The 14656-nt window shown below is 36.8% G+C and overlaps 1 protein-coding gene across 2 annotated transcripts in view; it reads right to left on the reverse strand.

Annotated features, from left to right (window-relative positions):
• Positions 1-14656, reverse strand: part of CCDC141 (coiled-coil domain containing 141) — a 228886-nt gene that overhangs the window by 203805 nt on the left and 10425 nt on the right. For both annotated transcript variants that reach the window (XM_042949270.1, XM_042949269.1), the window contains exon 2: positions 1422-1654. In XM_042949270.1, coding sequence (XP_042805204.1) covers positions 1422-1523 — 102 coding nt within the window. In that variant the 5' untranslated portion in view covers positions 1524-1654. The remainder of the gene's footprint in view (positions 1-1421; positions 1655-14656) is intronic.

A 14656-nucleotide genomic window follows, 5' to 3' on the forward strand; every position in this document is an offset into this window, starting at 1 on the left:
CATTCTTAGAAACACAGTCTAGTTAAAACAAGTATTTCCAGTGTAATTTTAGGGTTTTTTTCCCTGTACTGTCAATTGACCTCTGATTCTCATATAGTTTATTCCATATACATTCTTCCTCTTCCTGCTCTAAGAAATGTTCCCTGTTTGAGGGAAAGAAAAGTTAGCTTTTTTTAAACAATGAGTTTGCCTCTTTTCCCTCATTGCTGAAATTTATAGTTACTCAAAGCATCATAAAATCACATGCAAACGATCAACTTTTGCTACTTCTGCTCCAGGCTTCTTTTCATGTTCACCTATTGCCTTTGAAAGGACTTGAGGGCAAGGTAGTCAGCAGAGGTGCTGTTTACATGAGGGCCAGGTCTCAAGAGCAATGGAATAATGTTGGTAGGAACACTTTACATTCAGTGCTTCTATAGTGAATCGTATCAAGTATAGTGCTCAGTATCAAGTGCTGCTTTCCTGTTACAAATTTTCATATTAACATAAAGTTTGCAGCAACTACATTAAACTGAAAAGGACTCGGTTCGGGCTTCTAACAAAGGCCAGAAAAATCATTCAACTCAGGCTGGTGAGGTCCTGGAAGTAACTCGCTGGTGAGCACCAGCTTGTTTGCCCGGTTTCCTTCATTAAACACTGAATTCCTGAGGTAGTGAACTGTCTGTCTAAATGCAAGCAAAATTCTTCAGAGATTTTTGCGGGACATGTTCATAGGAAATAAAAATGATGGATATCTTCTTCAACCTAAAGGCATGTGGCCATCTTTGCAATCAGCAAATTGTTTGACATAAAATATGCAATAGCCTTAAGCCCCAAGTGGCTTCCACCTCCTGCTGTTAAGGGCAAATTTGACACATGCCCTTTGCACCTTCCTTGGCAGGGTCTTCACTCCCCCAAAATGTGTTAAGAATTTTCTAGTGCCTTCCCCATGTCAAAACCAATGCTGTGGAGGGCACATATCAGAGCCTCTTATTAGGTGTTCCCTGCCCTCCATCATGCTCAAAACAGTGCCACTCCCTGTCTCCTGGGACCGACCTCTTCCCTCCTTCATCATATCCACGCTCAAAAAATCACAGACATTTTACTGGTCCACTTGACTCTCCAGCCTGGTAATCATGAACTTGTAGTCATGAGTACCTTGTCTTTCAAAGTCAAACTGAAAGTACATGGCAGAGGTTTCTGATTTTATTTTAATTAAGTTGCCGGCAGATGTTTTCCTACTAACTGAAAGAGAAACTATAGTTAAGTAGCTGAGACTTAGAGGTTTGTTTCTGTTGCCAATTTAAGAAAGCAGGAAGATGTACTTGCTGTGTTATTTTCTATATGCTGTGTGCTGCCGACTGTGTGGAACGTTCTCTAGGATTATCAACACACAGCACAAAGCCAACAGCCACGGAGAAAAAAGAAAGTTTTTACCTTACCTTTACGACAGCTATAACAATTTTGGAGTCTCCGGCCTGAACAGCTACTGAACTGACTGTCGTCGTAGAAAACTCCACACCGGGACTTCCTCGGCTGGACATGGTACTTCAGAACCAGAATTTATACTCTGGACAGGCTCTGGACAGAAGTGTGTCTGCTGGTCATTTCAGAAGGCAATCACTGGGGTTACTTGGATTCATTCAGGGAAAGAGCTCAGCTTGCACTGATTACTCTGCCAAAAGGAAAGAACAGGAGGTTAAAAATAGACAACCCCATTGAGTTTATCACGAGAGAGAGAGAGAGAGAGAGAGAGAATGGGAAAGAATCGCCACACCCCTAGAATGGTAACACTAAGTGCCTGTTATTTTTGCCATTATCTTAAATAGGGAGGGCATTTTCTAAACTCTCTGCCTATCAGCTGATGCTTGATAGCAAATGGAAAAAAAAAAAATTACATCCTGACAATTCAAATTAGTTTTGCCATTGACTCTATACAGTTACAGTGGACTTTGAAACCAGCCAGTCATGGACCTGAATATTAATCTTTTTAAGATTTTTAAGTCTTCCTTATGCAAAGAAAACCCCCAAAAATGTACTTTAAAAATAAGTTCTAGAATTTGTTTTGGGATTAAGCCACAGAACTGCTTGTAATTTTAGATCAATTTGATTTTCTAAAACTTAATGTCTTTTGTCAAATGAAGTTTATGCAGCATGGTCACATTTTCTCAGAGCTTCATATATCTTAGGAACATTTTAAAAAAATATTTCAATGAGCAGTTATCAATAGATATCTACCATTTCAGGATTTCTCTGTGACTAGTACACTCCACTGAGCAGCATTTTGAATTCAGTTATCACAACTACCTGGGAGTAATATATCTTGCTATCACCTTTTAATTACAGCACGAAAATGTTTTTTGTTTAATTAAAGAATAACACTGTATATTGTACAAAATTTTTTTTTTAAAAGGATAACAACATACTTTCAGGTTTGGTTTTCATTCTCCCCCCACCACCTATGCAGCTTCAAATCAGAGCTAAGATCAGCAGATTAATCCTATTGCTAGAAACCCAGCGTGTGCCACAAGTTGTCTGTGGTATTAAACAGCAGCTGTTGGATTCCCTGTCAAAGAACAGCTGAAAATAACACTGAAGTTTAGGTCAGAGGTCAGATGCGAATACATCAGAGATACTGACTCCAAAGCCGCTAGAGCCATTGGAAATCTCTGGGACAAAGCCAGAATGGAGGATATAGCAATAAACAGAGTGAAACAGAGTCTGCTCACTGTTTAAACCTTTAGCTCATTTCAAAAGCATGCTCAGGTTCAGGCCTAATGTTGAGAAGACTGACTCAGAGCCATTGCTTTGTTTTGTTAAGGTTCGTGATAATATTCTTGAGTCAAAGTGGGGAAGTGCTTTCACATATACTTTGGTGTTCAGCAGTTATTTTTGTTTCTCAGGACATGTCATGGCTGCTCTACAATTATGTAGCCATGACCCAGGTCTCTGGTCTCAGCATCTGCCTGCTGGCCAGCAAAACGGAAACCACGCCTGGATCCCAGGTGCTGGGATCCACAAATTTGTCTGACACCATGAAGGGTGCAGCTGGAACAAGCTTGGGAGAGTAGATACCAAGAGATGCCATGATGTCGAAAATATAAATGATTTCATTTCACGGCAGAGATGGAGAACCAACCTGAACTCTTTGTTGAGTTTGCCTCAGTGTCAAAGGCAGGTTCCTTCAACTTGAGCAGATAGTCCAAACAAACCAAAACAAACAGAGAAAAACCAGTTTTCCACTAATTGCCCTCAAGAAAAACCAAGAGTTGACAACTGTATCACATAATACCCACACCCTAAATTAAAATGCCCAAAGGAGCATTGCTTAAATCACTGTGTACATTGTCAGCCAGAACAGCAAACAGTGACCTGCACCCAAAATACACAGTGCACTTTTACTCCAAGTTAATCTTCTTGTTAGAAACTCAGTGTGTCATAGTTGCATACAGACCCTCAGGAGGCAGAGAGACATTTTGTCAGCAGGCTGCAAAGACTATGGCTGGGAAAAGAGTGGTTATGTCCATAAAGCCCCACTTCAGATGGAGGATTGTGTAACGGGTGTGGACGGCAGGGTGGAATGTGTGGCACCGCTGGCCCACACCAAGGCAAAGGAGAAGAGAGACAAAAAGGACAGAAAACATGGCTTCAAGTCTGATTAATTCCAGTTTAAGGACAAAGGGAATTAGAAATATTTAAGACTTTATTAAAAGATTAATCCAGCCCTTCAGCAGCAAAGGTAGTACTTTTGCCTTTTTATGTACAGATGACCTTTGTTAGGTAGATGGAACAGGCCTGGGGTGTTGCATACAGAAATTGTTTTCTATGTTAGGAGACATGAAAAATAACGCAAACTGCATGCATGAATTTAGGTGATTTTTGACTAATATTTTCAAATTCGAATTCTTGGCTTTAAAACCTTTAGAAGACTTTAATCACTTTTTTCTCTCTGTCCCTTGCTTTCTATTTTCTTCCTTTTTGACTTTTTAGTCCTTTCCCCTTTTACAGAAGGTCCATCCATACCTAGCTAGTTTTGAACCTTGACCTATGTTTCTTCATCTAGCATGATATTTAATTATAACTTGCACCATTAACACTGGGAAACAGTTTGGAGAATAGTTGGTATAAAATATATTGTACTACAGAAACTGGTACACTATAATTAGTTTTTTTTTAAAAAAAAAGCTTTTTGAGATACAGTTTTTTTATACTCCACCTCCCCTATCATCACAAAAAAAAACAAAAAAACAAACAAAAAAAACAAAACAAAAAAAAAAACACATACACACACAAAAACCAAAAACAACCCCCAAAACCAAACCAAAACAAAAAACCTTACAGGCATTCTCATATCCTTTGAAGTTTATGGAGGATATTTCAGGGGTTATTATTCTGTCTCTGTTTATCCCTCTGGGAAATGCCTGTTTTTATACTAGCTGAATTTTAGTGAAGCATCTTCCATGGGGTTTATCAAGCCCATCTTCCATGGGCTATAACTGGATTCTAAAGAGTTACAAATAGCACTTTTTTCCCCCAATATTTTTTATTATGGTAAAATACACATAACATGAAATTTACCATTTCAACTATTTTTAAGTGTTCAGTTCAGAGACATTAAATACATTCACTATGTTGTGCAACCATTACACTTACCTATCCCCATAACTATTTTAATCTTGTAAAACTGAAAATCTACACCTGTTAAACAATAGTTCTCCATTCCCTCCTCTCCCAATCCCCTGGCAACCACCATTCTGCTTTCTGTCTCTATGATTTTGACTATTCTAAATACTTCACAGAAGTGGAATCATACAGTATTTGCAGCTGGCTTATTACATTTAGAGTAATGTTTTCAAGGTTCATCCATGTTGCAGTATCTGTCAGAATTTCATTCCTTTTTAAGGTTGAATAATACTCCATCGTGTGTGTGTGTGTGTGTGTGTGTGTGTGTATGTGTGTGTATACACCACATTTTATATTCATTCATCCATCTGTGGACACTTGTGTTGCTTCTATATTATGAATATGGGTGTACACATTATCTCTTTGAGATCCTGCTTTCAATTCTTTTGGGTGTATACCCAGAAATGGAATTGCCATATTATATAGTAATTCTATTTTTAATTTCTTAAATGTGAGGAAACATCACATTATTTTCCATGGTGGTATATAGCACATTTTAATAAAATATAGGTAGCTATATAGGTAGCTAGTAGTTGAAAACTTGATCATGTGATTACATTTTACTTTTGTCTATAGATATCACATTAAAAACATATTTTTGGGGTGCCTGGGTGGCTCAGTTGGTTAAGCGTCTGACTTCGGTTCAGGTCATGATCTCACGGTCTGGGAGTTCGAGCCCCGCGTCGGGCTCTGTGCTGACTGCTCAGAGCCTGGAGCCTGCTTCAGATTCTGTGTTTCCTTCTCTCTCTGCCCCTCCCCTGCTCATGCTCTGTCTCTCTTGGTCTCAAAAATAAATAAAACATTAAAAAAATTTTTTTTTAAACATATTTTCTTGGAGTGCCTGGGTGGCTCAGTCGGGTTAAGCATCTGACTTCGGCTCAGGTCATGATCTCCAGTTCATGAGTTTGAGCCCTACGTTGGGCTCTATGCTGACAGCTCAGAGCCTGGAGCCTGCTGCAGATTCTGTGTCTCCCTCTCTCTCTCTCTCTCTTTCTCTCTCTCTCTCTCAAAATAAAATAAACATTAAAAATTTTTAAAAAATAAAATAAAATTTTTAAACATATTTTCTTTGTTGGAGTATATGTGAGGTCTGCTCATTTCTTCATAGAGAATTGCAGGTGTTTGTCTTAATTAATACTATCAATACTTAAACTTTATAAAGACAAATTAGATAGACCTGACATAAATAAAACAGAATGAGTCTATTTATCCAGTTTAAAAATTCAAGGCAAAACTTCCTCTGCTACTATTATTGTTAGCAGTAATAATAGCTACCATTTAGTGATAGTTAACTATATGGCACAAACTGGACAAGTGCTATATGCTCTTTATTCTATTTAATCCACTAATAAGACTGGAAGACTTATTTTCCTGACTTTATAAATCACACATACACACTGATTTACTGATACTCACCACTTCTTGTTCAAAATTTTCTGCCTGGGTTTCAAAGCTATATATGTCCTGGCCCCTTCTACCTGCCCAATGACATACACCATTATTATAATTCAGTTGTTCTATGCAGGAGTATTATTCCCTTCTTCCCTTCTTCTACCCACTTAGGACCAAAATGAAGTACCAACTCCTTTTAAAAGTTGAAATAACTGCCTTTATATTCCTCTTTTTTAAAATAAGACTGTTTTCAAAATTTAATAATTATATATTTATATTACACATTTGCTTTGTTTCTAACTATTTCATTTCCATTAGTATTATTTCTCAACTAGATTTGAAGCTCCGTATGGAAAGGAGCCATGTCTTAACATTTTGGAGGATCTTTTCAGACCACCTCATAGGATTATTGTAAAGATTAAGAGTTGTTTACCTAGACTGCTTGGAAGAGGACCTGGTATTTAGCAAGTGCCATATACAGAGCTCAACACTAGGCACAGAATTGGTGCTTATAAATACTGGTTGATTGACTGAATCACATTATATAAAACAAAAAGTTACTTTTAATTAAGTCAGTATTTATTCATGCAACCAACAGTTATTAGCATTTGCTCTATGCCAATCACTTAGACATTAGAAATACAGCAGTGAGCGAAACACAGGTCCCTAACCTTGAAAAAGTGATATTCCAGGAAGAAAATATGGATCATAACCAATAAAATAAGCAACCCAGATAAAAATAACTGTGATAAAAACTAGGGGAACAACAACTAGTAGTAGTTTAAGTAGACTGAATCACATATTTAGAATTTTCCAGAAAAATCGAGGGATACGTTCAGAGTATTTCTCCTGTTATCTCTCATTTATTTTAGATTACAAGCATTCTCGCTTAATTGCCATTCATAAGTAAATGGAAGTTGCTCTTTCCTCTTAAAACAGCCTCCATTCTAGCCATCAGCTTATTCTTCTATGCATGTATTCACTTGTTCATTCATTGAGTATGGTTAAATACCTACTAAGTGTCAGGCACTATTCTAGATGCCAGGCACACAGCAATACACAAAACAAGGTTTATTCACTGATGGAGTTGCCTTTTGGTGGAAGAGACATAATCAAATAGGGAACAAGAAGTACATATATAATTATGTTAGGATGTAATAAATGTTAAGGAAAAAAAATAAGGCAAGGTAAGGAGGAGAGAGTGAACAGGAGAAGAGGGATACTATTTTAGGAAGGAGTCAGGAAAGGTGTCACTAATAGATGAGATTTGGTTAGAGACCAGGATTAAATTAAAAAGGGCAAGACATGCAGATATCTCAGGGAAGAACATTCCAGGTAGCTGGGGCATGATTAGGTTATATTTAAAAAGCACCCAGTGTAGGTCAGGGTAGCTGGAGCTGTGTCTTGAGAGAAAAGGAGTCTGATGGAACATGAGCCCTAGAGTTAGTGGTGCCTAGTTCATCTAGGGTCCTCTATGTAGGTGCCTCTATATCCTGGTTTGCTTGGGGTAATCATGGTTTACATCTGTTGCCCTGGCATAATTACTCTTAAGGCCCTTTCACTTGTAAGAGTCCTATTTGGATGATAAATTATGTGGCTACCCTGCTATTAAGCTGAAGTAAGGACTTTGGATTTCATTCTGAGTGAGATGGGGAAGTGTTGCAGGGTTTTCGTCCAAGGAATGACATCGTTTGACATAACATTGTTAAAAAAAAAAAAGAAAAGAAACAAAAACAAAAAACACTCTTTGTGGAGAAGAGACTGTAGGATGAACTCCTTAGTACCCAACACACAAATACCAACACAATGCTCCTTTGGGATACTTCTTTATGGTGATATAAGTTTCACTTAAGAAGAATAACATATCCAAAATATCATGTCTCCTTTTGACAGTTTTATTCTTTCTGTAAATGGACTTCCAAAGATTGTGTTACTAAACATATTTAATGACATACAAATCCTTAGCTTTTCTGTAAGACCTGGAAGAATAATTATAAACAAGCAACTTCTGTATCCAGCAAATTTCCTATCTATGAATAGTAATGGAAAATAAAACAAAACTCAGGCAAATCCAAAGAATACTTAATTTGGTCAAAAGATCAAAGGTGACTTGTGTTTATTATAATTTTAAGTAACTGTATACCAAAGATGGTGTGCAAAATATCACTATTTGTGTACATCTTTTCTTGAAAATTCTCTATTGAGAGAAACATATGACCTGGAAAACTGTCAAATATATGTGTAGACTCCAATTAAAATGAACAGTAACCATGTGACTATTACTGATTTGGGAAAACTCCTTTCTGAATGAGAGATCTGTGTATAATATTTCAAACCAGAAAAAGTTAAAAAAGATCACTGAAAAACTTTCATGTGCAGTGTTTATTTTTTAAAGTTTAAGTCACAAGACTTCCTACCTGTGTTGAGCTGTGCTCTTAGGCTTTGATGTAGCAGGGTTCACTGTCTGATAGAGTTCCCTTTAACATAATGAAGTGTCCTAAGAGTTACCCTTCAGAACAGTGGGTGGTTGGTTATATGAGAAGATAGGAGTCTTAGTCAATTTGATTTTGGAAATTTAAATTTCTTTTGTTTTTCCCAACTGTTACTAAACTCTAGTTGAGGCTGAGAATTTCCATCCCAGAGTAATCCCCAGGGAGACCTAAAGAGCAGAAGGTCTTCCAACTGCTTGGGAAGCCAGCACTGACACTGAGGGGAAACTGTCACTTCTCCACGCAGCAAGAGTTTTTGCCAAGGAAGGAAAAATCATATAATGTAAAACCCAAGGACATAAAAATCAGATATCCTACAAAGGATGGTATTAGCCATGGATTCTAGCAGGAAGTATATAAAGAGGTAAAAGGAGGAAATGTGTCGTTTTAAAACATGAGGTTTTAGTAAGAAACATAAAGATATAAAGAGACAAATGTAAATATGTATATATTGCATTTGTGTAATAATAATATGCATATGTGTGCAGATATGTATATTATATATAATTTTTTAATGTTTATTTTTTATTTTGAGAGAGAGAGAGAGTGAGCATGAGCAGGGGAGGGGCAGAGAGAGAGGGAGAGAGAGAGAGAATCCCAAGCAGGCTCTGTGCTATTAGCACAGAACTCCACTCAGGGCTTGATCTCACAAAACATGAGATCATGACCCGAGCCAAAATCAAGAGTGGGTCGCTTAACTGACTGAGCCATCCAGGCATTCCACGTATGTTATATAAAATAAGGCTCTTTTAAGTAGTATTACAATGGGCTTTCTCAGTTATATGGGATGATGTTTCATAATTTACTAACAGTTTATTGGCATCAGTTTAATGACAAAGCCAGTTTTAACAAAATTCTACTGTAGATTATATTTTTTAAGGCCTGAGTTTCTAAAAATTTACTGTATGGACTTTTAGATCTGCATCCTCACTCCAAGTAAGAATGCCTCATACCAGTGTTCACACAGAGGTCACTTGTTATGAGAATCTTCATTTTTGTTAATGCATCACTCACCCAAGTCATCGAACCCAACATAAAAGGCAATGATTGCGGAGAATGTCCGGAAGGATAAAGTTACTAACACCTGCAGGAAAAAAGATACTCATATCCTAGGGGTTTTAGGGAAAACAGGAAACAAGATGAGAGAAACTCACAGAAACCTGGAAATCAAACATGGAAACAAAAGTAGCAGCTCATGTGTGCCCCACCCCACACAACTAACACCACCCTAAGCAAACCAGTTTCCTATCACAAATTCCACACTCACAAAGGAAGAACTTCAAAAGCAAAGTCAATTTACTCTATGTAGAGTTTGGATTCTGCTTCTGGCATGTCCCTGCTTTAAGCTCCTGCTATCAGGGTGAGCTGATGACCTCACCACAAAATGTTTGCTGAGCACCTGCTGTGCACAGGCCCTGATTTCCTATATTAGCACCATCCTCACCAAATACTTTTAGATTTGTAAAATGAGTAACCACTGAATCTGGCTGGGACCCTCAGCAACCTTATACTCCAGTTAATACAGGATTATTATTTCTGTCACAGGAGTTGGAGGATTAAGGGAGAAGAAATTCAGTGGCTTTATTCAAGTTGATGAGTCAAGTCAGTCCACAGCCCAGCCACTTCCCTCTTTGTCTTTTGCTCCAGTACCGCAGAGAGGAAGCTCTTTTATCCTAATGTGAAGTCAAACATTATTCATTTGGAGGGCACACACACCCTTCATTCAGCAAGTTCACACAGTTGAGCACTTCTTAGACAGAGCTCTGAGTCAGAACCCTACACCAAGACATACCGAACGTCATCTCAGAGTGTTCTCAGTTCTCCCCATTAGAAAACTAAAGATAAAATACATACATGAAGCACTCTGACAAGAAGCCTTTATAACATAGAAAATATACCAAGCCTAATGTCCTGGAAGTGACAAGAACCCTGTTAAAGAACTTCCCAAATCAATGTGAGAAATCATAATACAGAATAGTTTTTTATACATGAATGTAAATTAAGATCGTAATAATACTGCTTTGGGATTGTGTCAGAGTTCTTCCTATTTTTATTTTATTTTTTTTTTGTTTGTTGTTAAAATGAAGTCACATTATCAAGGATTTTACATATAGAAGAATGGAAATCAATTCTAGTAACATTCACTATAGGATTGTTTAGTAATTTTATAGGCATTTCACAAATTATACATTGAAGCATCTGCTGTTCAAAGGTCTGCTTAGGGGCGTCTGGGTGGCTCAGTCAGTTGAGCATCTGACTTCAGCTCAGGTCATGATCTCGCGGTTGGTGAATTTGAGCCCTGCATCGGGCTCTGTGCTGACAGCTCAGAGCCTGGAGCCTGCTTCGGATTCTGTGTCTCATTCTCTCTCTGCTCTTCCCCCACTTGTATTCTGTCTCTCTCTGTCTCTCAAAAATAAATAAATATAAAAAAATAAAAAATAAAAAAAATGTTTAAAATCTGTTTTATGGACTTAAAAATTTTTTTTAATCTTTATTTATTTTTGAGAGAGAGACAGAGTGTGAGCAGGGGAGGAGCAGAGAGAGAGGGAGACACAGAATCCGAAGCAGGCTCCAGGCCCTGAGCTGTCTGTACAGAGCCCCACGCAGGGCTTGAACCCACAAATTGAGATCATGACATGGGGCTGGAACCCAGGAACCCTGAGATCATGACCTGAGCCAAAGTCAGACACTCAACCAACTGAACCACCCAGGTGCCCCTATTTTATGGAGTTTTACCTTCTCAGATTCCTAATTCTATCTTCCTGATTTCCCCATACTTTATACAGGTAAGTTTAAATATAAATATTTTAAATGACTTTCTTGCATTTTCATTTTTTTCCATGTACCTCGCTGGTATTTAAGAGAAAACAAATCCACGGAGAAAGGAAATAGCTATATTTAGCATTCATTTTGAAATTGGCCTTTATGTTGAATATTTAATCTATTTTTACTTGCTGTTGCATTGGATTATTTATATAATGTTTATTTATAAATATTTATATATAATATATATTTACAGATAAATTTATATACCATATATATTTATTTCATTTATATTTTATATTTATATTGATATATATTTTAATACAGATATATTTAATATGTAAGATGACATTGTTTTTCACCATTATTCATTAATTTTAAATTTAACATAATTTTGAAGAGCTGTTAGTTTACTTTTCAGAGATAGGTAATTTCAAGAAACCTTAAAATTGCCTAGGAAGTGTTTATTGAATAGCTTTAAAAAGGTTATTTTTTTTGTTCTGGGAGGAACTGGAAATCAGAACAGAGGGGCAAGTGTAAGGCTTTAATGTACAAAAAGCTAACAACGGACTTGTATGTCCTAAAACGTTTCTTTTTGTACCTAAAGAAACTCATGGATTTGTACCCAGCCTTATTTTCCTGTCTTTTCTTTCTTTTCTCTTTTCTCCTTCTCCTTTGTCTTCTCCTTGGTCTTCTTCTTCCTCCTCTTCCTCTTCTTCTTTTTCTTAATAAAGTAGATTTACCATGAGGCATCTCTCCATTGGTCATGTACATGAGCTTAGAACTGAATGGCTTGAATTTGATGTAAAATCATAAGATCAGAAGTAAAGGAAATTTACTCTTTAAGGATAGATAGGTGTGAACTTCAAATGAAGAGATTCAGCAGAACAAATCAGATTAACGAGCAATGAATATTAGAACGCTTAGTGATGTGGATATATTGAATGGTGAATAATCCCCACTCATATACAAGAAATTTGATTGCATATGCTCCTTGGAGTAGATTTTCTCTATGGATTATTGCTTCTTCAGCACTTTCTGGTTTATCCACAAGCAGTAAGAAATATCTGTTAAATTAAATTTGGAGAGGATAAGGATGAATGAGGATGCCTGGCCTGATTTTATCTTAATTTTAAAGAAAATGGATGTAATTTCGCAAGTAAAAAGAGGTTATAGTTTGATAGTCTGATTACTTTTTGAGGGGAAGAGTAATACAAAGAATAATGCAATAGGCACAAAAGAGCTTAGAGAATTTTTGCACTGTTCTTAAAAATTAGAAAAGTGAATTAGAAAACAGTTTGCAGAGGATAAAAGATTAAATGAAGTGGAATACACAGTAAAGGAAATAAAAAGACAAAAGAGTCTTCAAGGTGATGAACACAGATTATGAATAATCAAGGGTGACTATAATTACATGAAGAGAGAAAACAATCTACTATTGAAAAGACTTAAAATTATTTTTAAAATGTAAATTTCCCCTCTAAATCTGATAAACATTATTGCTTAAATATTCTGCATTCTTAGGAAAAAGGAAGATACATGGGTTTTTGATAGGTACGGCAACATTAGCCTGTACCAAAAATGAAGGTCTTTAACTAGTAGAATTGTCCTCATTTAAGCAGTCATGATTTTTTAATCCCCTCTACTTTCTGAAATTGAGTATTAGCTTTTGTATTGGTTTTCTAAGGAGCAGACCTTCAATACAGGTATATTTAATACAGATAAAATGTAGGGATGCCTGGGTGGCTCAGTTGGTTAAGCGTCTGACTTTGGCTTAGGTCATAATCTCATGGTTAGTGAGTTCAAGCCCTGCATCAGGCTTTGTGCTGACAGCTCGGAGCCTGGAGCGTGCTTCAGATTCTGTGTCTCCCTCTCTCTCTCTGCCCCTCCCCCACTCACGTTCTGTCTCAAAAATAAACATTAAAAAAATTAATACAGATAAAATGTAGAGGTGTATAGGACCATGTTTAAACATTGGGTGACTCCCCAAAGACATGAGTCCACTAACCTTCACCTTTCCACTACTTCTTTAATTCATACTTTAATGTAATAATTTCCAATCTTTAAGATACTACCCTCTGTTGGGAATGCAAGCTGGTTCAGCCACTCTAGAAAACAGTATGGAGGTTCCTCAAAAAACTAAAAAGAGAACTACCCTGACCCAGCAATTGCACTACTAGGCATTTATCCACAGGATACAGGTGTGCTGTTGCGAAGGGACACATGCACCTCCATGTTTATAGCAGCACTATCAACAATTGCCAAAGTATGGAAAGAGCCCAAATGTCCATCGATGGATGAATGGATAAAGAAGATGTGGTATATATATGTACAATGGAGTATTACTCGGCAATCAAAAAGAAAGAAATCTTGCCATTTGCAACTATGTGGATGGAACTGGAGGGTATTATGCTAAGTGAAATTAGAGAAAGACAAAAATCAGATGACTTCACTCATCTGAGGACTTTAAGAGACAAAACAGATGAACATAAGGGAAGGGAAACAAAAATAATATAAAAACAGGGAGGGGTACAAAACAGAAAAGACTTATAAATATGGAGAACTGAGGGTTACTGGAGGGGTTGTGGGAGGGGGGAATGGGCTAAATGGCTAAGGAATCTACTCCTGAAATCATTGTTGCACTATATGCTAACTAATTTGGATGTAAATTTTAAAAAATAAAAAATAAAAATTAAAAAAAAAAAAGATACTACCCTCTGTGGTTTAATCTGTGAAATTACTAACCCATTACTACCCCTTCTTGCCAATGGTATATCAGGTACTAAACTGTGTTGTAACATTAATCAGGTATTTTAAGGTATTTTAAAAAATATTTAAATTCCTGGAGTGCCTGGGTGTTTCAGTTGGTTAAGTGTCTGACTTTGGCTCAGGTCACACCTGTGCTGGAGTTCAAGCCCTGCGTCAGGTTCTGTGCTGACAGCTCAGAGCCTGGAGCCTGTTTCAGATTCTGTGTCTCTCTGTATCTCCCCCGCTCATGCTCTCTCTCAAAAATGATAAACATTAAAAAATAATAGTAATAAAAATAAAAAATATTTAAATTCTTGTGGAGATATTTGAAGATACATTGAGATATCACAAACTTTAGACTTAGAAATATTAGTATTCCAACTATTTATTTTTTTTCAACCTTATTGAGACATATAACATGTGTAGTTTAAGGTGTACAATGTGCTGATTGCAAAATAATTACCACTGTAGCATTAGCTAGCACCTCCATCACTTCATATAATTACCATTTCTTTTTTGCAGTGAAGATATTTAAGGTGAACTCTCTTAGCAACTTTCAAGTGTACCATACAACATTGTTAACAATAATTACCACACTGTGC

Source organism: Panthera leo, chromosome C1 (genome assembly GCF_018350215.1).
Source record: "Panthera leo isolate Ple1 chromosome C1, P.leo_Ple1_pat1.1, whole genome shotgun sequence".
Taxonomy (NCBI): Eukaryota; Metazoa; Chordata; class Mammalia; order Carnivora; family Felidae; genus Panthera; species Panthera leo.